This window comes from Bufo gargarizans, chromosome 3, assembly GCF_014858855.1.
Source record: "Bufo gargarizans isolate SCDJY-AF-19 chromosome 3, ASM1485885v1, whole genome shotgun sequence".
NCBI classification, from domain to species: Eukaryota; Metazoa; Chordata; class Amphibia; order Anura; family Bufonidae; genus Bufo; species Bufo gargarizans.
The window spans coordinates 561,894,129-561,917,699 of NC_058082.1; the positions used below are offsets into that span (position 1 = coordinate 561,894,129).

General features: G+C 43.2%; 1 protein-coding gene across 7 annotated transcripts in view; it reads right to left on the bottom strand.

Annotated features, from left to right (window-relative positions):
- Positions 1-17,248: 17,248 nt before the first annotated feature.
- Positions 17,249-23,571, bottom strand: part of LOC122930675 (zinc finger protein 420-like) — a 43,574-nt gene continuing 37,251 nt past the window's right edge. For 6 of the 7 annotated variants that reach the window (XM_044284206.1, XM_044284205.1, XM_044284207.1 and 3 more), the window contains 5 exons: positions 21,416-21,491; positions 21,184-21,308; positions 20,908-21,075; positions 20,702-20,825; positions 17,249-19,429 (listed from right to left, as the gene is read on the bottom strand). In XM_044284206.1, coding sequence (XP_044140141.1) covers positions 17,568-19,429; positions 20,702-20,825; positions 20,908-21,075; positions 21,184-21,308; positions 21,416-21,491 — 2,355 coding nt within the window. In that variant the 3' untranslated portion in view covers positions 17,249-17,567. The remainder of the gene's footprint in view (positions 19,430-20,701; positions 20,826-20,907; positions 21,076-21,183; positions 21,309-21,415; positions 21,492-23,571) is intronic. The other variant, XM_044284208.1, reaches the window with a different exon arrangement.

A 23,571-nucleotide genomic window follows, 5' to 3' on the forward strand; every position in this document is an offset into this window, starting at 1 on the left:
ACTAATATTAGCCGCTCCCCTTATAATGCTCCAGCGCTGATATAACCTCCAGAGGGCAGGGGGGACAGTAAATAGGCATGGCTACGGGGGGGGGGGGGATATAGGGTACTTTCACACTAGCGTTTTTCTTTTCCGGGATTGAGTTCCATCCTGGGGGCTCAATACCGGAATAAAACGGATCAGTTTTATCCTTATGCATTCTGAATGAAGAGCATTCCGTTCAGAATGCATCAGGATGTCTTCAATTCAGTCACTGTACGGTTTTTGGACAGAGAAAATACCGCAGCATGCTTCAGTATTTTCTCCGTCCAAAATTCCAGAACACATGCCAGATACGGCATTATTTTACATTGAAATGCATTAATACCGGATCCGGCCCTAAGTGTTCCGGAAAAAATGGATCCGTTTTTTGCGGTCTGCGCATGCGCAGACCTTTAGAAATGTGAAAAAGATAAATACCGGATCTGTTTTTCCGGATGACAACTGGAGAGACGGATCCGGTATTGCAATACATTTGTGAGACGGTTCCGCATCCGGATCTGTCTACAAATGGTATCCGTTTGCATACAGATTGCCGGATCCAGCAGGCAGTTTCGGCGATGCTAGTGTGAAAGTACCCTAAGGTGAAATAGTAGGTGGGCAGGGGTCTGGGAGGGGGCAAAGGCTTTAAGGGGACACAAGATTTTTCAGGGGCTCTATGAGGTCAGGGGGGCACAGAATTACATTGTACAGAAGCTCGTCTGTATTGAGCACAGTCAGGTAATAGGCGGCACCTTTGGAACTTTCCTCCCACAGTAACTTACCTCCCTGCTGCTGTGTGGAGTAGGAGGGATGCATGGACCAGTGAGGGGACTAAACTTCTTACCTCCAGCAACAGGTCAGAAGGTGCAGAGTCTCTGCTGGTAATTCTTATTAGCTCCTTCACCCGCTGCTCCTCTGTCAGAAGTCTCCGCCGCCTCCTCACATGGACTGTCACACTGCAGAGAGGAGTGGGCCACTGGGGGCAGCTGTGAGCGGGCCCCTATTTTATTTTCTTTCAGCATGGCCCCTGACAGCAGTACTGCCCTGACTGTGCCTCAGTATTAAAGAGCAGTCTCATATATCGCCGTCTGCATCTTGTTGAACTGCTGCCACCATCCGCGCTGTGTCATGGGGCCACTACTTGAATCTTGGGGCACTGCACGGTTAAGTCCACGGTGACCTGTAATACTGACGCACAGTGATTCCACAGCTAACAGAAGAGATTAAAAAGCATGTGTTTGCACTGCAACAACATGCATTAAAAGAGCATTTTTTTTTCCTCCAGTACGTTATTGGCGCTGCCTCCATTTCTTTATTTTGGACACAGCTCCTGCAGGGGCACACACACAGGTTTTTGGCTTTACTGAAGGGTGCTGTAATCTTTTATTTTTTTTAACAGAAGGGATTAGCTATGAATCTTGGTGCCCTGAACAGCGATAAAGACGACGATAAATACATCTGTAATGCTGATGGCACAGTACCTACAGAACGGATTCACTATGAATGTGGGTGCGCTAGAACGTAATGCACAAGACGATATACTCTGGGTAGCCTGATATCTGGGGGTCCTATAACGATATTTACTAGTGATGAGCGGCAAGTGCAATATTCGAATTTGCGATATTTTGGCGAATATTTGCTTTTTCTTTCTTGATTGCGAAAATCGGCAGTGTAAAATTTGCGTATTGGGCACGCAATACAGGCGTGGGTCACCTTTGCTACATTTTTCAAGTTGCTAGAAGTTTACTGAAACTGGAGAAAATAGTTGGCACGGCAGAACATTACAATAGCTTTACATGCAAATAGAGTGCTCCAATATATTCTCGATTGCGCAAATTGGCAATTGATGAGCGTATTTTTGCGCAATACGGGCAACTTCACATTTTAGCAGGTCTTACTACATATTACTGATTGGTGCACTAAGCATTGTTGTGAACTTGGGACATCATAGCACTATGTCCGTAGCATGTATGTATGGACAGCAGAACCTATCACGCTACCTAACACCCTGCACTGGAACCTATCAGCTCCACTATATCAGGATATAACCTACATTGACTATCTCCCAATAACTATCTGTATTATATATATATATATATTGTAGGAGGGCGAAAGGGGCCGTCGTTGATGGAAGGTATGTGTTACCGAGATTCCTGGCCTCGGTGAGGTAAGAGCCGGTAGTTTTAAGTGTCAGCGGCAGCTAGTGCTGAATGACACTGTTTTGTTGTTAGTATGGCTGTAAAGCCGATCTGGACCGGCTCTTACTGGGAGTTGGCCTATATAAAACCCAGCCAGCAGTCTCAGCTGGGTGTGGTTTTTCCCCCAACTAACAGAGAAGCTGGGGAGTCTCTGTGTTTTGAGACCTGTGAATTTGTGCCGTGCTAAAGAGCTGAGGGCTGCATGTCGGGAAACAGGCCCCTAAAGTCTGCTGTGGACTGCGGATGGAAAACTGCTAACCAGGTGAAGATTTTTTTCTATGGACAATGCATGATGTGAACAAACACCTAGACTGTGAACATTCATTTTGTTTTTCCTTATGTGTGAATAAACTGGAATAAAATGGAGGTGGTCGTGAAAGCCCTCTTGGAGGCTAACTAGCAGCAGAGGGAGGCTAACTAGCAGCAGCAGGAAACTAACTAGCTGCTATTACATGTCATAGCGTTGCAAGCGGCCAGAGCGTCCCAGAACGTCCACGATGCCCGGAAAGCTGTCCGTGCGGCGATCCCTAAGATGACCCCATCGGATGACGTCGAGACCTATATGGCGATGTTCGAAAAGGTGGCCGTGAGGGGGCAGTTACCCCGAGACCATTGAGCTGAGGTCGTCGCTCCGTTCCTGGCGTCTGGGCCCCAGCAGGTGTTTTTTGATGTTCCCGATGATCAAGCGGCTGACTAGCTGACTGTAAAAGGTGAGATTGTAGCGAGACTGGGGGTGAATATATTGGTTCGGGCTCAGCGGGTGTACCAGTGGGAATTTAACTCGGCTGGACCCGCCAGACCACAATATTATGACCTGCTTCACCGGTTGCAGAAATGGCTGCTGCCTGACATATTGACTCCCACTGCTATGCTGGACCGTCTGTTGGCAGATGTGTTTTAGAGGGCTTTGCCGTACCCTCTCCAGCACTGAATCGGCCAGGTGTCTCCTGGTAATGCCTTAGAGATGGTCGACCTGGTGGAGCGCTACAAGGCCACCAGAAATCTGCAGGGGGTTCTTTTGGTAAATCACCACCCCAGAGCCGGCAGCCAGTGCCAGCCAAACCCGCCTGGAGCGCATCCCCTGCAGAACCAGCCCCCGGTGGTTTGCTGGCGGTGTCACGAGCCTGGACACATAAGGGCCGACTGTCCCCATCGGAGTGAACCCATGGATACCAACTATGGCTACCGCCACTCATTGTATGCCAGGAAGCTGTGTGCCACAGGTACCTCCAAGACTGTAGATAATAGCCACCTGTGCCAGGTGCAAGTGGGGGACACTCTGGCGGTGGCACTGCTGGATTCAGGGAGCCTGGTGTCCCTGGTAAGAGCTGCCTTGGTTTGGCCCGTCGAGTATACTGGCTGAAGGGTCGGTGTTGTGTGCATTCATGAAGACTTAAAGGACTATCCACCGCCCTTGTCTGTCTGTCAACGGTGGCCGGCAGGTGGACTCATGAGGTGGCCGCCGCCCCTAAATTACCATATGAACTAATAATTGGGAGAGACTACCCAATCGGGGGGAGACCAGAACCCTGAGAACCTGAGTCCAAAGTGCCAGCTGTAGGGGTGACCGCCACTTTGGTGGAAGAGGGGGAGACAACCCCGCTAAGTGTGATGGTGGGAGACATGGAGGACTTGCCACCAGGTCCGAAGCTAGCCGACCTCAATGTCTCCGGGGATAATTTTGGTACTGCACAACATTGGGAGCCAACTCTATCCCGAGCCTGGGAAAATGAATTAATAATAGATGGGGAACCACAACATCTGGGGGCAGAAGCGGTGTTTCCCCGTTTTGTGGTTCATCAAGAGATGTTGTATTGAGTAAACCAGCTGCGAGGTGAATCCATTGAATAGTGTTGAGCGCGAATATTCGAATATAATTTTTTTTTTCGCGAATATCGGCACTTCGCTAATTCGTGAATATTTCGAATATAGTGATATAAATTTGATATTTCGAATATTCATTTATTATTTTTTTTTTAATTGTTATATTTTTTTCTTTCCCACTTCCCTAAAGTTGTTCTTACCTGTCCTTTGGATTCCTGGCTTCCTGGCTGCTCCAGTCAGTGCCCGTTGCCGCTTCTGCCGACTTCCGTGCTCATGGAGCGTCCCCATCACCATGGGAACGTCTCCATATACTAGAATGTACTGTCAGATTTGAGAATTACGTTGAAATCGCAATTCGATTTTTTCAAGTTATAATAATCGAATTTCGATTTTAACTTAAAGGCTACTCTCATATTGAAATAGCAATGCGATTAATTTGTTATAATAATCGAATTTCGATTTTAACTTAGCACTGCTATATTCCATATTCGTTAATTCTAGCCTAATATGGAATAAAGCAGTGCTAAGTTAAAATCGAAATTCGATTATTATAACTTGAATTAATCGAATTGCGATTTCAACTTGGACCTGGTTTACTATGGTTGGCTTGGTAGAATTAGCGAATATGACGAATGTATTTGTCATATTCCACAAAACGAATATAACGAATGTATTCGTCATATTCCACAAAACGAAGATAACGAAGTATTCTGCATCTTCGTTTTAGCTACCTATTCATCAACTTCGCTAATTCTAGCAATCATATAGGAAAGTTTACTATAGAGACAGCTAAGTTTAATTCGCTATGCGATTATATTACTTTGCTTTTTTTATAAATAGAATAATTATAATAATTATCAGGTATTATAATTATTCTATTTATTTTTTTAAAAGCAGTCATATAATCGCATAGCGAATTAAACTTAGCTGTCTCTATAGTAAACTTTCCTATATGATTGCTAGAATTAGCGAAGTTGACAAATAGGTAGCTAAAACGAAGATGCAGAATACTTCGTTATCTTCGTTTTGTGGAATATAACGAATATATTCGTCATATTCGCTAATTCTACCAAGCCAACCATAGTAAAACAGGTCCAAGTTGAAATCGCAATTCGATTATTTCAAGTTATAATAATCGAATTTCGATTTTAACTTAAAGGCTACTCTCCTATTGAAATAGCAATGCGATTAATTCGGTATAATAATCGAATTTCGATTTTAACTTAGCACTGCTATATTCCATATTAGGCTAGAATAACGAATATGGAATATAGCAGTGCTAAGTTAAAATCGAAATTCGATTATTATAACTTGAATTAATCGCATTGCTATTTCAATAGGAGAGTAGCCTTTAAGTTAAAATCGAAATTCGATCATTTAAATCGCATATTAATCGCGATAACAAGAATAATGACGAATATTCGATTTCGACGAATATAAAACGAATATTCTATCGAATATTCGCGAATTTCGTCGAAATCGAATATGCCACCTGCTGCTCATCACTACCATTGAACAGTTGGTGGTGCCCCAGGCTTATCGCAAACTCGTGTTAGCCCACCAGCATGTTCTCGGGGGTCATCTGGGATTGCAAAAAAACGCAAGATCTACAGCAGTTTTACTGGCCCAGTGTGTTCAGAGAGGTAGAAGAATATTGTAAGTCTTGCCAAACCTGCCAGATAACTAGCCCAAGCCACATTTCTGTAGTCCCCTGGTACCCCTCCCGATTATTGAGGTCCTGTTTGAGCGAATTGCTATGGATCTTGTAGCCCCGGTACCGAAGTCTGCTAGAGGACACCAACACATCTTGGTTGTCCTCGACTACGCTACTTGGCGGTGGCACTGTGGCATACATCAGCCAAACTCATAGCTAATGAGTTAATGGAGATGTTTTCTCGCGTGGGTCTGCCTAAGGAGTTTCTGACTGACCAAGGGACCCCGTTTATGTCCAAGGTCATAAGTGAACTCTGTAAATTGCTCCACATAAAACAGCTAGGGACATCCGTGTATCATCCGCAAACGGATGGCCTGGTAGAGGTTTAATCAAACATTAAAAAATATGCTAAAAAGAGTGGTCTCTAAGGATGAGAGGGACTGGGACCTTCTTCTGCCCTATCTTATGTTCGCAGTGCGAGAGGTGCCACAGGCCTCTACTGGGTTCTCGCCCTTCGTACTGCTATATGGCAGACACCCTCACGGTCTGTTGGACGTGGCCAAAGAGGCATGGGAACAACAACCCACACCACACAGAAGTGTTGTTGAGTACGTCACCCAGATGCAGGGACGGATGGAAACAGTTTTACCTCTGGTTAGGGAGCATATGGAGGCAGCGCAGTGAGCCCAGAGTAGGATATATATAATCGTCAGGCTCGGGTCCGGACCTTTAACCCGGGTGATCGGGTGTTGGTTCTGGTACCAACCATAGACAGTAAGTTCCTAGCTAGGTGGCAGGGGCCCTACAAGGTGAATTGGAGATGTAGATTACAAGGTACACCAGCCAGGGAGGCGAAAGCCGGAGCCAGTGTTGCATGTGAATCTTCTAAAACCCTGGAAAGATAGGCAAACCTGTACGGAAGACAGCCGGCGACCAGGGTTCCTAGAGGAAGCGGTTTCGGCCCCTCTGTCTGAAGCAAGGGAAGCGGCTGCCACAGTGAAAATTGCTGACAGCCTCTCCTCTAAACAGGCTGTGGAAGCCAGGGAGTTCATTTGTAGGAACACGGATGTGATCTCGGACCTCCCTGGACGCACTTCCATAGTCCGACATGAAATAATCACTGAGCCTCAGGCAAAAGTCCGGTTAAAAACATACCGGGTACCCGAGGCTCGGCGACAAGCCATCGCGGAGGAAGTGCAGCTAATGCTCCAGCTAGGTGTCATCGAGGAGTCAAAAAGTCTGATAGTCTTAATACCCAAGCCGGACGGGACATTGTGGTTCTGTAACGACTTCCGCAAACTGAATGAGGTGTCCAAGTTTGACGCATATCCCATGCCCCAAGTGGATGAGCTTATTGAGAAGTTGGGCCAAGCCCGGTATTTTTCTGTGTTGGACTTCACCAAAGGGTACTAGCAGGTACCCTTGACGGAGGCTGCCAAGGAAAAAATGGCTTTCATCACGCCAGAGGGGCTGTATCAGTCCAAGGTATTACCCTTTGGTCTACATGGCGCTCCCGCCACGTTTCAAAGGCTAATGGACATTGTACTCCGTCCACATCGTCGGTACGCTTTGGCATACCTGGACGATATTGTTATTCACAGCACCGACTGGGAAAGTCACCTACCTAAAGTACAGGTTGTAGTGGACTCCCTTAGGAAGGCTGGCTTAACCGCTAACCCAAAAGAGTGCGCGATGGGGTTAGAAGAGACTAAGAACCTTGGGTATGTAATTGGGCGCTGAATTATTAAACCTCAGGGGAACAAAATTGAGGCAATTAGGAATTGGCCCCGACCTGTCACTACTCAGCAAGTAAAGTCATTCCTGGGTATGGTGGGGTACTATATGAGGTTTGTCCCAAAATTTTGCTACAGTCGTCGCACCATTGATAGACCTTTTGAAGGGACGCAAGTCAGTGACGGTTCAGTGGAATGAGCAGGCGGAAAAGGCTTTCTCTGCTTTAAAGTCTGCCCTGTGTGGGTCCCCAGTATTGGTGACGCCTGACTTCAAGAGGGAGTTTGTGGTACAGACCGATGCCTCTGAAGTAGGCCTCGGAGCCGTACTCTCTCTGGCCATCAAGTGGGCACTCGAGTCTCTCCACTATTATCTGTTGCGGAGAAAGTCCCGTCTGGTGACCGACCACTCCCCTCTCAAGAGGATGAGCCAAGCCAAAGAGGGGAATGCTCGGGTCACCAGTTGGTTCTTATCTTTACAAAACTTCAAGTTTTCCGTGGAACATAGGGCAGGCAGGTTACAGGGAAACGCAGATATACTGTCCCAGGTACACTGTCTGGCGGGTGTTCACCCCCTCAGGGTTGAACAAAGGGGGGAGGTATGTAGGAAGGAGCAAAGGGCCATTAGTTTTAAGTGTCAGCGGAAGCTAGTGCTGACTGACACTGTTTTGTTTTTAGTATGGTTGTAAAGTCGATCCGGGCCGGCTCTTCCTGGGAGTAGCCAAAGTGCTGGGTAGGTGGCTTCTCGCCACGCTCCAGGCCGCCTGGGTCTTTTTTGGCCTATATAAAACCCAGCTAGCAGTCTCAGCTGGGTGTGGTTTTTCCTCCATCTGACAGAAGCTGGGGAGTCTCTGTGTTTTGGGACCTGTGGATTTGTGCCGTGCTAAAGGGCTGAGAGCTGCATGCAAAGAAACAGGCCCCTAAAGCCTGCTGTCGACTGCGGATGGAAAACTGCTAACGAGGTGAAGATTTTGTTCTACGGACATTGCATGGTGTGAACCAACACCAAGACTGAACGATCATTTTGTTTTTCCTTATGTATGAATAAACACCGAACTGTTAAACAGTTAAAGACTTTTTGATTGCCTCTATATTGCGTCTGCTAGCCTGTCTACCAGAGCAAAACCCCACAGATGCTAACTATCTAATGTGACAGCAAAACACAGAGCACAGCAATGACACTGCTGCCTCTCTCATAATTGTAAAAAAAAAAAATGCTGAAAAAAAACTGCTGGTGGTTCTTATATAGTAAAGGGGTAGGCAACTTTTCTATTTTTTGGCAGGGATGTTGCTAAGCTCAGACAAAGACATTGCTGCCTTCTCATTAACCCACAAGCAAGAAGCAGGGAGGGATCATGTGTTCAGATGGAAAATAAAATTATATTCTCGAATGCGAATATATAGCACTATATTTTAAATATTCACAAATTCTCGAAGTGAAGATATTCACGCCCAATACTAATAACTGCATGTAATTCCTGGGCAATAACAACCTCTTTGAGGCAGCAAGGGAAGGAGTTAAATATTGCAAGTAGGCGCCAAGTTTGGCAATTAAAGCTCTCATTTATCTTAGATTTCTAGTTTAATTCTGCAGACTTTGTCATATAGATTATGGTTTCCATTCTGTATATTGTAGTGTCCTATAATATCACTGCCTGATGAACGTATTTTAAAAGAAAATAATAAAGTGTTTATTAAACTCTGGTTAAAAAATGGGAAAGATTGTGTATCACTTTCCGTGACTATCAGGCTTCCAGACTCAGGTGGTGTAGTGTAGGAGTTGAATTGGATCCACCACACAACTTGAAATCTGGACCAGGTCCCTAACCAGCTAGCACATTGGTGCCAATAAATACTGGGCAGGGAATCAGGACACGGTTCTTATATTTGAACCAGGCACAGGTGCATTGCTTAAGCAGTCCTACCTAGCATGAATTGTAGAGCAGTTTCGAGTGAGTACTAGGCAATTTGCCAAGGCAATCCACGAAATTGCTGTTATATATGTGGACGCTCACTCAGCTGTCTACAACAGCCTACCCATACATGCAGCCACACACTGGGTCTCGGTATCAGACCGCATACACACTGGCAAGTCAGCTGTTTGGCACTTGATCTGCACCCTGCCTAGAGAGCAGTGTCCTAATTGAAGATCACCGGCTCAACACGTTTCACTATGGCACTGTACGCTACAAATCATCAGGAGCGTGAATCTCTTATTAAATAAAGTAGCCTGTGGAGCCGAACCAGCCTCACACTTTTGCGTATCAAGGCTCCGGCGCTATGATGGCCGTACGCGGCCACTCAGACGCCGAAAAGATATCAGAAAAGCCCCGCCTATGATGGAGGCGTGTGCTAGTACTCCGCGAAACAGCCAGAGGCGCGTCATCTGACGTTCGCCCCTGATCCGCCCAGTGCCCGCGTCATCGCACACGCCTCCTTACCAGCGCAACAAGCGCTCATGTAAAGGGGGGAATCGAAAATCCCGTGTCGAGACCTGTCATCTGAACGCCTCGTTCCAATGTGGGTATATCAGGGAATCCTAGCAGAAGACAGAACGATATATATATACATACATCAATTATGAAACCATACTAAGGAAAACACAAACCAATTTTGATTAACACTGTGTTGCCCTGGTTCTCCCCGCCTGTCACTCACCACATCTGTGCACTGTAGTTGCCATTACTCACAGTGGACGCCCTAAAGATTAAATTAAAGGGAAAGACAGGCAGCGGAGAACAGCCGCACAATTCAAATTATGCATGGGCGCAAACATCCGTGGGCATATCCATGGTGTGTCTTACATCTGGATCAGATGAAGCAAGCATAGGAAATCGCTTCATTTAGGCCTCTAGGCTGGATAGTTTGTCGCTTAAAGATCCACATCGCTTCTTTGCGGAGTAATGGTGTATCCACATCTCCGCCACGTGTGGATCTATTATGCATAACAATCCCCTGAACTCGCAACACATCTGGATTACCATCATGTGTCTCACGCACATGACGAGACACAGTAGTATCCCGTGAGTTGCGGATATCTGATAGATGTTCACCTATTCTCCTCCTTAGTTCACACTTGGTCTTACCTACATATTGTAGGCCACATTTGCAAGTAATCAGGTACACTAAACCCACTGTGGTGCATCTAATGAAGGACCGAATATTATATCTCACTCCAGTAGAGGAACTGGTAAAGGAGTCTCCTTTATTATGTACTTACATATAATGCAAGAACCACAGGGGAAGTTGCCTTTTACTGTGTTTTTAAGCCATGTTTCAGGCGTAGGCCGACTATACAGGCTATGCACCAATCGATCGCGTAAGTTGGATCCACGTCTATACGTAACTGATGGACAATCAGGTATAGATGATCCGATATCTGGATCCGACTGCAAGATGGACCAATGATTTTGCAGGATTTCTCGACCTGACGATGGGCTTTATCGAAGTTGGCTAGGATACGTGGAGCAGAATTGGTATTTTCCCTGCTTTTAGGGACCAACAATTCGCTCCGATTCACACTCATGGCATGGTGATATGCCTTTTTCAAAGTATGTTCTGGGTATCCTCTATTTTTAAACCTACATTTGAGATCCGATGCTGCGGCCTTAAATTCACCAATCTCAGAATAGTTCCTCCTGGCCCTGAGATACTGTCCCTTTGGAATGCCACTTCTCAGGGCCAGGGGGTGTCCACTCTCCCAATGTAGGAGACTATTAGTGGAGGTTTGTTTTCTGAAGAGTTTGGTGGTAATCCTCCTGTCCCTACCTATAGAGATGGTCAGGTCCAGAAACGTAGTCTGGCTCTCTTGTATTTCAGATGTAAAGAAAAGGCCGACCACTTTGGTATTCAAGATCTCCACAAATTCTAAGAATCCAGTTTTAGTACCATTCCACAGTATCAGTACATCATCCAGATATCTAAACCATAACTGGATACAGGATGTATATTGATCCATCGTGTCCGTAAACACAACCTCCTTCTCCCACCAGCCCAGGAAGAGGTTTGCAAAGGTTGGGGCACAAGGACTGCCCATTGCAACCCCCCTGAGCTGGTGGTAGATGCGTTGGTCAAAGAAGAAGATGTTTCGTGTCAGAATAAAATTCAAGAGTTGCATAATGAAGGTATTATGGCGGCGACACTGATCACCCCTCTGTTGGAGAAAAGTCCCCACAGCATCACATCCCAAATCATGGGGTATGGAGGTATATAGGGCTTCAACGTCCAAACTTGCCAGCCATATTCCCTCATCACAATAGATACCATCCAGCCGCTGTAACACATCCATGGTATCACGGGCATACGATGGCAGGCTCACTACAAATGGACGCAGGATGATGTCCACATACGTGCTGATATTTGCAGTGAGGCTGCCAATGCCCGAGACAATGGGTCTGGCCTTCAAGAGGGGGCCTTGTTTGTGCAACTTGGGCAGACTATAAAACGTAGCAAGAACAGGGAATTTCGGTACTAAAAATTCATACTCTGCCTTGCTAATCAGTCTTTCCTCCAATGCATCACTAAGTATTGTCATGAGTTGGGCCTTAACCTCTTAAGGACATAGGGCGTACAGGTACGCCCTTGTGCCCTGGTACTTAAGGACACAGGGCGTACATGTACGCCCTGTGCATTTTCGATCACTGCCGTGCGGCTGGCAGTGATCGGAACCCGGTGCCTGCTCAAATCATTGAGCAGGCACCTAGGCTAAATGCGCGGGGGGGTCCCATGACCCCCCCATGTCGGTGATCGCGGCAAACCGCAGGTCAATTCAGACCTGCGGTTTGCTGCGATTTCAGCAGTTTCTGATCCCCGCGGTCCCTGACCGCGGGGATCAGAAACGTTAGTATTCCTGAAATGCATCTGTATCCCCCCCCCCCTGCACCCCTTAGTGATTTTTGCCGGGTGGGAGGTGCAGGGGGAGGGTTGCGGGCGGTGCAGGAGGCGGGCGGTGCGGCAGGCGGGATCGCGATCCCCCGCCCGCCTCCCATTGCGTAATCGTTGGCGTCTAGTGGGTATACCAGGGTGCCAGCACATTGCTGGCACCCTGGTATAAACGGCTGACATCTGTGCTGCGATGTCAGCCGTTTAACCCTTTCCATACCGCGGTCCGTACGGACCGCTGTATGGAAAAGGTTAACAGCGCAGGGAGCTCCCTCCCTCTCCCATCGGGGGGCTGCTGTGCCTTTGCAGCCCCCCCGAATGGAGAGGGAGAGAGCCCCCAGACAGCCCCCCCAAGCCCCGTCCTTACCCTTCCCCGTCTGCGCAGTTCTGACCATAACTGAGCAGACGGGGAAGGTTCCCATGGCAACAGGACGCCTCTCAGGCGTCCTGCTGTCCATGGTGCTGAACAGATCTGTGCTGAAAGCATAGATCTGTTCAGTGTAAGTAAAATATAGTACAGTGCAATATATATTGTACTGTACTGTATTATACAGACATCAGACCCACTGGATCTTCAAGAACCAAGTGGGTCTGGGTCAAAAAGAAAGTGAAAAAAAGTGAAAATAAAGTAAAAATCAAAAAACACATTTATCACTGATTAAAAATAAAAAAAATGAAATTCCCTACACATGTTTGGTATCGCCGCGTCCGTAACGACCTGATCTATAAAACGGTCATGTTACTTTACCCAAACGGTGAACGCCATAAAAATAAAAAATTAAAAACTATGATGAAATAGAAATTTTGCCCACCTTACTTCCCAAAAAAGTTAATAAAAGTGATCAAAAAAGTTGTATATACTCCAAAATTGTAACAATCAAACCGTCATCTCATCCCGCAAAAATCATACCCTACCCAAGATAATTGCCCCAAAACTGAAAAAACTATGGCTCTTAGACTATGGAAACACTAAAACATGATTTTTTTTTGTTTCAAAAATGAAATCATTGTGTAAAACTTACATAAATAAAAAAAGTATACATATTAGGTATCGCCGCGTCCGTATCGACCGGCTCTATAAAATTATCACATGACCTAACCCCTCAGGTGACTACCGTAAAAAAAAAAAGAAACGGTGTAAAAAAAGCAATTTTTTGTCATCTTACTTCACAAAAAGTGTAACAGCAAGCGATCAAAAAGTCATATGCACCCCAAAATAGTGCCAATAAAACCGTAATCTCATCCCGCAAAAAATGAGACCCTACTTGAGATAATCGCCCAAAAACTGAAAAAACTATGGCTCTTAGACTATGGAGACACAAACTTTTTTTTGTTTTAAAAATTAATTCATTGTGTAAAACTTACATAAATAAAAAAAATTGTATACATATTAGGTATCGCCGCGTCCGTGACAACCTGCTCTCTAAAATTACCACATGATCTAACCTGTCAGATGAATGTTGTAAATAACAAAACAAAAAACGGTGCCAAAAAAGCTATTTCTTGTTACCTTGCCGCACAAAAAGTGTAATATAGAGCAACCAAAAATCATATGTACCCTAAACTAGTACCAAGAAAACTGCCACCTTATCCCGTAGTTTCTAAAATGGGGTCACATTTTTGGAGTTTCTATTCTAGGGGTGCATCAGGGGGGCTTCAAATGGGACATGGTGTCAATAAAAACAGTCCAACAAAATCTGCCTTCCAAAAACCGTATGGCTTTCCTTTCCTTCTGCGCCCTGTCGTGTGCCCGTACAGCAGTTTACGACCACATATGGGGTGTTTCTGTAAACTACAGAATCAGTGCCATAAATAATGAGTTTTGTTTGGCTGTTAACCCTTGCTTTGTAACTGGAAAAAAAATATTAAAATGGAAAATCTGCCAAAAAAGTGAAATTTTGAAATTGTATCTCTATTTTCCATTAAATCTTGTGCAACACCTAAAGGGTTAACAAACTTTGTAAAATCAGTTTTGAATACCTTGAGGGGTGTAGTTTCTTAGATGGGGTCACTTTTATGGAGTTTCTACTCTAGGGTTGCATCAGGGGGGCTTCAAATGGGACATGGTGTCAAAAAAACTGTCCAGCAAAACCTGCCTTCCAAAAACCATATGGCGCACCTTTCACTCTACGCCCCGCTGTGTGGCCGTACAGTAGTTTACGGCCACATATGGGGTGTTTCTGTAAACGGCAGAGTCAGGGCAATAAAGATACCGTCTTGTTTGGCTGTTAACCCTTGCTTTGTTAGTGGAAAAAATGGGTTAAAATGGAAAATTAGCCAAAAAAATGAAATTCTCAAATTTCATCCCCATTTGCCAATAACTCTTGTGCAACACCTAAAGGGTTAACGAAGTTTGTAAAATCAGTTTTGAATACCTTGAGGGGTGTAGTTTATAGAATGGGGTCATTTTTGGGTGGTTTCTTTTATGTAAGCCTCGCAAAGTGACTTCAGAGCTGTAGTGGTCCCTAAAAATTTGGTTTTTGTAAATTTCTGAAAAATTTCAAGATTTGCTTCTAAACTTCTAAGCCTTGTAACATCCCCAAAAAATAAAATATCATTCCCAAAATAATTCAAACATGAAGTAGACATATGGGGAATGTAAAGGCATCACAATTTTTAGGGGTATTACTATGTATTACAGAAGTAGAGAAACTGAAACTTTGAAATGTGCAAATTTTTCCAAATTTTTGTTAAATTTGGTATTTTTGGGTGCAAATAAAATATTTTTTTTAACTTTATTTTACCAGTGTCATGAAGTACAATATGTGACGAAAAAACAATCTCAGAACGGCCTGGATAAGTCAAAGCGTTTTAAAGTTATCAGCACTTAAAGTGACTCTGGTCAGATTTGCAAAAAATGGCCTGGTCCTAAGGTGTAAAAAGGCTGTGTCCTTAAGGGGTTAAAGGTAGATGTAGGATCAGACCCCAGAATCATATAGGTCTTTTTATCCTCCAGGAGTCTGAGACACATCATTCGATATTTATCATGGTCCATGACAACAATATTGCCGCCCTTATCCGAGGGCTTAATGACAATATTGCTGTCACTCTCCAACTGCTCCAGAGCGACTCTTTCCTCGTGGTTCATGTTGTCGCGTCCCATAGATACACCGTCAAGTTTCTGGAGATCACGGGTTACCACCGTTAGGAAAGTGTCGATTGGGGTGTTGTCGTTGAGGGGTGGAAACATTTTTTATGGGTTCAGATCAGTATATGGGCCATCACCTATGTTTCTATCCCCCTCCTCCGATAAACCCACTAAAAGGTTCAAATCCTGAAGGTCCTCCACATCAATCCCCAGCTCATGACACTGTTGTTTATTATTCATGGAGAAAAATTTCTTCCACTTAAGTCTGCGTACATATAATTGTAGATCTTTAATCCAGTAGAACAGATTGAACTTTTGAAGGGGTACAAAAGACAAGCCTTGAAGGACCTCTATTTGTGATGGAGAGAGGTCACATTTGGAGAAGTTAATCTACTTGGGATCCACTGGGGCTTTCTTGTGACGTAGCAGGTAGTCGGATATTGGTGGGGTCTGATCTAAAAAAAAAACCCGTAAACCTCTCCCTGATCTCTGTGATCTTCTATTGGAATTGCCACGTCCATAAGGTGGCAACATTCCCCGTTCACCGTCCGTGTCACATTCGAAAGAGGATAAATCCGTGTCCACCTCCGAAGTGACCTGATGTCTAGGGCCAAAATCGAGTACCCTCCCTTCCTTAAAGTCACTGTTGTCTCTGTTGTACAGGAAGTGTTTTCTTTCTTTAATTTGGGATGTAAAACGCTCAATATTTTGTTGTAATAGCGCTTCTTTTTTACTAAATTCACTATGATCACTGAATTTTTTAGCTTGTGTAATACTTTCCTTTAATTCCGTCCCGCTCACTATTAGTAGTCGTTTCTCTTCCTCCAATAATAACCATGACACGCAAAAGTGTGAGGCTGGTTCTGCTCCACAGGCAACTTTATTTAATAAGAAATTCACGCTCCTGATGATTTGTGGCGTACAGTGCCATAGTGAAACGCGTTGAGACAGTGATCTTCAATTAGGACACGGCTCTCTAGGCAACGCTCCTGATGATTTGTGGCGTACAGTGCCATAGTGAAACGCGTTGAGCCGGTGATCTTCAATTAGGACACGGCTCTATAGGCAGGGTGCAGATCAAGTGCCAAGCAGCGCAACAGCTGACTTGCCAGTGTGTATGCGGTCTGATACCGAGACCCAGTGTGTGGCTGCATGTATGGGTAGGCTGTAGAGGACAGCTGAGTGAGCGTTCACATATATAACAGCAATTTTGTGGATTGCCTTGGCAAATTGCCTAGTACTCACTCAAAACTGTTCTACAATTCATGCTAGGTAGGACTGCTTAAGCAATGCACCTGTGCCTGGTTCAAATATAAGAACCGTGTCCTGATTCCCTGCCCAGTATTTATTGGCACCAATGTGCTAGCTGGATAGGGACCTAGTCCAGATTTCAAGTTGTGTGGTGGATCCAATTAAACTCCTACACTCACCACCTGAGTCTGGAAGCCTGATAGTCACGGAAAGTGATATACAGTCTTTCCCATTTTTTAACCAGAGTTTAATAAACACTTTATTATTTTCTTTTAAAATACGTTCTTCAGGCAGTGATATTATATATAATTAGTGAGCGTACAAAAGAGTACCTTGTTAGTGTGAGATAGTATAATGTAGTGTCCTGCCTCACTGTCCCAGGTATGAGGTCTTCATTTTCAGGGTTATGAAAGTGTCCACCCTATCCTCGACTGCCAATGCAACCCATCGGCAACGCATCAGCAAGCTATGTGAAGACTTGTTTTCCGCAGGACAAGCTGAAACTTTAAATGGCACCATTTTATGGTTCATACAACTTACTGATTAATTCTGTCTAGTGGAATTGAAAAGAACAGCAATTTCACCACTGTTATTTTATTTATCGATTAAAAATTTGCTCCACCCACTGTGTGGCATATATAACCCATTACCGTTATTCAACAGGTCATTGTTTCTAGTGACACCAAATTTATTCATTTTTTTATACACTTAGAAAGTATTTGTCTTAAAGTCACATATTCTTAGAATCATAACTTGTTTTATCTTTATGCAATGCTCATGTTATTTTGCACAATAAGCTATAATTTTCATTGGTTCCATAATGTGGTACATAAGTCTTTTTGATCACTTTTTAATCTTTTTTGGGAGGAGGCAAACAGTGATTTCTGTCCATAGTTTAAGACTGGTATTGCAGTTTGTCTTTATTGCTGTGAATGGAGCAGAGCTCTGTGAATTCTTACATGGTTCACAAGTTTTGAACTCTGGCGAAAACATTTCCCACATTCTGTACATAAATATGGCTTTTCTCCTGTGTGAGTTCTTACATGGTCCATAAGTTTCACTCTCAGGCGAAAACATTTCCCACATTCTGTACAAGAATATGGCTTCTCTCCTGTGTGAATTCTCTGGTGTTTTACAAGATCTGATTTGTTATTAAAAAATTTCCCACATTCTGTACATGAATTTGTCTTCTCTCCTGTGTGAATTCTCCGGTGTTTCACAAGATCTGATTTATGGTTAAAACATTTCCCACATTCTGAACATGAATATGGCTTCTCTCCTGTATGAGTTCTCAGATGAACAAGAAGACTTGATTTGTGACTAAAACACTTCTCACATTCAGTACATGAAAATGGCCTCTCCCCTGTGTGAACTCTTATGTGGTCGATAAGTATCGATTTCTGACAAAAACATTTCCCGCATACTGTACATGCATATGGCTTCTCTCCTGTGTGGATTTTTTGGTGTTTCACAAGATCCGATTTATCGTTAAAACCTTTCCCACACTCATGACATGAATTAGGCTTCTCTCCTGTGTGAATTTTCTGGTGTTTCAGAAGATCTGATTTATGGATAAAACCTTTTCCACATTCTGAACAGGAATATGGCCTCTCCCCTGTGTGAGTTCTCAGATGAATAACAAGACTTGATTTGTGTCTAAAACACTTCCCACATTCTGGACATAGATTTGGTTTCTCCCCTGTGTGAATTCTCTGATGAATAACAAGACTTGATTTGTGACGAAAACACTTCCTACATTCAGGGCATGAAAATGGCTTCTCTCCTGTGTGAATTCTTAGATGTATAACAAGCTTTGATTTAAGGTTAAACCATTTACCACATTCTAAACAGGAATTCTCTCCTGTATGAGTTCTTTGATGTTCTAAAAGACTTGATTTGTGACTAAAACTTTTCCCACATTCTGAACATGAATATGGCTTCTCCCCTGTGTGAATTAGTAGATGTTCTAAAAGTCTCGATTTCCGACTAAAACACTTCCCACATTCTGAGCACTTAAATGGCACCTTTCCATTGTGAGTTTTTTGATGTTGTACAAGATTTGTTTTCCGAATAAAGCACTTCCCACATTCAGGACATGAAAATGGCTTCTCTCCAGTGTGACTTCTCTGATGTGCAACAAGATTCTCTTTCTGCCTAAAACATTTCTCACATTCTAGGCATGAAAATGGCTTCTCACCTGTGTGAATTCTTAGATGTTTCAAAAGACTTGATTTCTGACTAAAACACTTCCCACATTCTGAGCACGTAAATGGCATCTTTCCTTTGTGAGTTATTTGATGTTGTACAAGATTTGAATTCCGAATAAAGCACTTCCCACATGCAGGACATGAAAATGGCTTCTCTCCGGTGTGACTTCTCTGATGTGCAACAAGATTCTTTTTCTGACTAAAACATTTCTCACATTCTGGGCATGAAAATGGTTTCTTTCTTGTGTGAGTTTTCTGATGTTCAACAAGATGGGATTTCCTACTAAAACATTTCCCGCATTCTGAACATGAAAATGGCTTCTCCCCTGTGTGTATCCTCTGATGTGCCTCAAGACTTGATTTTTTACATTCTGTACATGCAGATGACTTTACATGTTTGTTAATTTTCTCATGTGTAGAAAGACTATCGTTTTTTTTCAAAGGCTTCCCAGATTCAAAAATGTTAACCATCCTTTGCCCAGTTCTAGTTTTGCCAATCTCAGATGAGTTATCATCTACATCATTGGAAGGAGATACAGGGAGGTGTGAATCAGATCCTCTCATTGAGTCTTCACCTGGGAAAAGAAACAAAATAATTGATATTCCATCATTTGTATGTGATAACGCAGTAGCACTAAAAAAAGTCTTAGTGTGGCCCTAAGCTAAGGGTTCCAAAAAATGAGTCATGTACTTCCTGCAAATTCATGGTCAATAAATCACTGCAAAAGGTACACCACAATAATATGCAACTGACAAAACTGGCCAAACCCTCAAGCTGATGTTAAAAAACTAAAACTTTAGCCAATATAGTCCAGTCAGAAACATATCGGAGCCCAAGGCACCCCATAAAGGTATCTCAGTGTGGCATGGGTCATACTGCTAACCTACCTACAGTGTGTGAACACAGTCCAAAAGGTGCTGAGGTCCAACTCACAGCCAAGCTCCCACATACCTCCATAGTAAGATCACTAACACAATGGTCATGCACAACCAGATTTTCTTGCAGCTCCTTGTTTGCCCTCCTAGACACTGAACTCTACAAAAATAATCATGTAATAATCATAATCATAATGTTCTAGATGAGATCTTCCTTTCTAAAGACCCTCATACACTTTAGTGGACTGCTGGACAAACCTACCAAGAATGGTGGAATCTATAGGGGGAGCTCCCACTTCTTCCCAAACAGATGATGTCAGGGGAGAGAAGGATGGGACTAAATGAATATTTTTGCCTGATCCGTTTGATCTCTACAGAGCTAAACCACCACCAGTGTTTTCTAGCAGAAGCTTTTTCTTCCCTTCCCATTTAATACATATTTGGCTGAATATGAAATATTTTTGCCTGATCCGTTTGATCTCCACAGAACTAAACCACCACCAGTGGTTTCTAGCAGAAGCTTTTTCCTCTCTTCTCATTGAATACAAATTTGGTTGAATATGTAAGTGGCCGGCTTAAAATAAATGCAAAAAATTAGGTATCTCAGGGTTGTTTTGCGAAATATAATGCCCCTAGCTGTGGCTTATGACTTTCTTTGATGGTGTTACCTTAAAGACCATTCTTAGACAGTGTCTGTTGGGGAGGTTATTGTTTCATATGACATATGTCCAAACGTGAGTGTCCCACCACGTGATGGAAGAAGAAATGTCTCTACAGTTGTTATCACAAGAATGTTATTGACCAATTAACAGTTTATGACAGTGTCTAGATGCATTGGCATTAGTATATGTGGGCCAGTGACTGAATACACTAGAGAAGACTTATCATACCCTCATTGCAGAATGTGATGGGTGAATCTAGGTGATCCTCAAACCTGGTCTCCCCTATATTGAAAGAAGATCTCCTCTTACCCGATGATGTGAGGGGCTGGTGATCCTTTATCATGGCATCCTTGTACAGATCCTTGTATCTTTCTAAATACTCCCACTCCTCCATGGAGAAATAGACAGCGACATCCTGACACCTTATAGGAACCTAACACACACAATCATACAATCATCCTCGAGAGCTCCTTGGCGTTACTGTAGAATATCCCAGCATTCCCAGCAGCGCTCACCTCTCCGGTCAGCAGCTCAGTGATCCTGTTAGTATGTTCTAGGATCTTCTGCTCATGCATCAACGAATGAGGTAGAGGCTCGGTGATGGCTCCTGGGGCCCTGCTCCATTCTCCTGACACACCGGGTGTCACACACTCACCAGATGACTTTTTCACTACTGTGTAATCCTGTGTATGAGGAGACACAGATCACTACATGTATTCTAAGAATACTTCACCTTTCCAGTCACCTGTATTATTAATAGAGATAAGTGTGATGTCATGTGAGACGCTCACCTCACCAGTTATCAGGTAGATGATCTCTAGGGTGAGGTCTAATATCCTTGCAGCCATGCCGTTTCTGCCCTCGTCCATTCTTGGTGGGTCATTGAAAGAAAACTTTCCGTGTAAGAGGCTTGTATCTGAGGAATATGTGGGAAGACAAATGAGAACTAGGTGTAAACTCACATCTTACATGAAGTATAGAGCCTCACTAATGGGGAGTTTTAAAGGATTAGTTATATCATACAATGGTGGTGACTTGAGGTACCGTTAACTTTGTTTCTTGGAAGTCTCCAGGACAGCACATCAGACATTGCCACATCCTGAAGGGAGAGGAAAGACACAGAGAGGTTAATGATCATCATCTGCAGCGGATCACTCCCCACGAAGCCACCACATCAAGTTGTTAAAAGAATAAAAGTTTTTGTCGTGACGCAGTTGCATTTCAGCAACGAGGACATAGAGTTCCCTTTTAGTGATGTGGTTAGTGGTTCCCAATATAGGAATGCCAGAGTGGTGTAGGGTGGCCTACAATGTCCCTGTAGACGTTGTTATGCACATGTCAGACTGAGGGAAATATGGGTGCTGTCATGGAGACTATGAAGAAACCCAATTACCAGTATACCTGTATATAATTGTTTTTAATCCCAGTCATCTCCAGAACAGTACAAGAGATTTAACAAATGTTTAATACCAGGAGGGAGGGGGCTGTAACTATAGGAAGTCCCAGCGCCGAGTAGGCTGCCCATGACATCAAGTCTTTAGACTTTTATGTTGTCACTCTGCATATTAATTTTACAGGAGCGGACCCTTTCTTCCCAGGAGATCATCATAAGGAATGATAGGGATTGCTTTAATCCCCACTGAATGACTTTCTCCAGGAATTAAGGGGGGAATTTATCAAACTGGTGTAAAGTAAAACTGGCTTAGTTGCCCATAGCAACCAATCAGATTCCACCTTTCATTTTTCACAGCTTCTTTAAAAAATGAAAGGCGGAATCTGATTGGTTGCTATGAACAACTAAGCCAGTTCTACTTTACACCAGTTTGATAAATCTCCCTTAAATATTTAATCTATTTTAGCTCTGAATTTCTGTCCTCTCTCCGATGTTTCTTAGCCCACAAGGTGCATACATCGGCTTTCATTCTTTTATAAGATCAGTTGTTCTGTTTATAACGTCCAGATTACAAATATTATCTGGATTCCCTCCCACCATAAATGCCTTTAGCATTAAGAAAGTACAAGGAAACTTCTTCCACCTGTTCAAAGAGCTGGACCCTGATAGAAGATTCAGGAGAAGCACAACAATGAGACTCTGTCTTTTACCCATCAGCAGGAACGTTTGCCATTTTGCTGAATGAAATTATCTGAGCCGATCCTGGAGCGGACAGCGGTGCTCATCACTAGGGATGAGCGAATCGACCGGCTGAAACATCCAAAGTCGATTCACATAAAAATTTGTTCTAATTCTGTACGGAGCAGGAGCTTTGTACAGTATTGGCTCCGATGGTAACTTCATAACTGAATTTGTACTGTAAAAAAAACATTTCCCGAACTCTGGTTCGGTTCCAAGGTACCACTTTTTAATTTGTTGGACCACCAAAATAGTTTTTGCAGCTTTTTTATTACATGACACAGGGCATTTAAATTTTTTTTTTTTTGTTTTATTAAGGGAAAACTGTACAAAACGTATTTCAAAAAGTAAATTTTATTTAAGTATGCAAATTACAAAAAGTATTTCAAAAAGAAAATTTTGTTTAAGTATGTAAATTATTATAATTAGTTCCCTATTTTGTGTTGGATCGTTTTATTGTATAATATGTATAGTTTCACGTGAATAGGGTGGTGATAGTTTTGGTTGGTGTGGGCATTTTTTTCTTTTATGCATTTTATTATTTTTTATTTTTCTTTTTACTTTTATTAACTAATATTTTCAAATATATTTCTGCTACAAAAAGAACTTTTGGGGACACAGACTTTTATTTTGCACATTTCCCTTTTTTTTTTTTTCCTTTATTTATTTTGTCATTTTTTTTATAATCACTTTATTACTTATTTTTTTTTAAATGTATTTTTGTCACATAATATGTCCCCCAAAAGGTCATAAAAAGACTGTTGGGGAACAGTGAAGAATTTTATTTTCCTTTTTATGTTTTTCTTTGACTTTCTACTACTTTCTTCTACTTTTTTCATTGTGTTTTCAATTTTATTTTTATTTTTTACACACACATATATATATATATAAATATTTGGCACATAATTTGATCCCAAAAGGTGCTTTGAAATGACTTTGGGACACAGACTTTTTTGCATTATTTCCACTGTAACTGGAGCATCTAAAAGGAGCCCAGGAGAAACCAGCCTGCTGGGGGGGCATTGTACAAGGCAGAGCTGATCAGCGT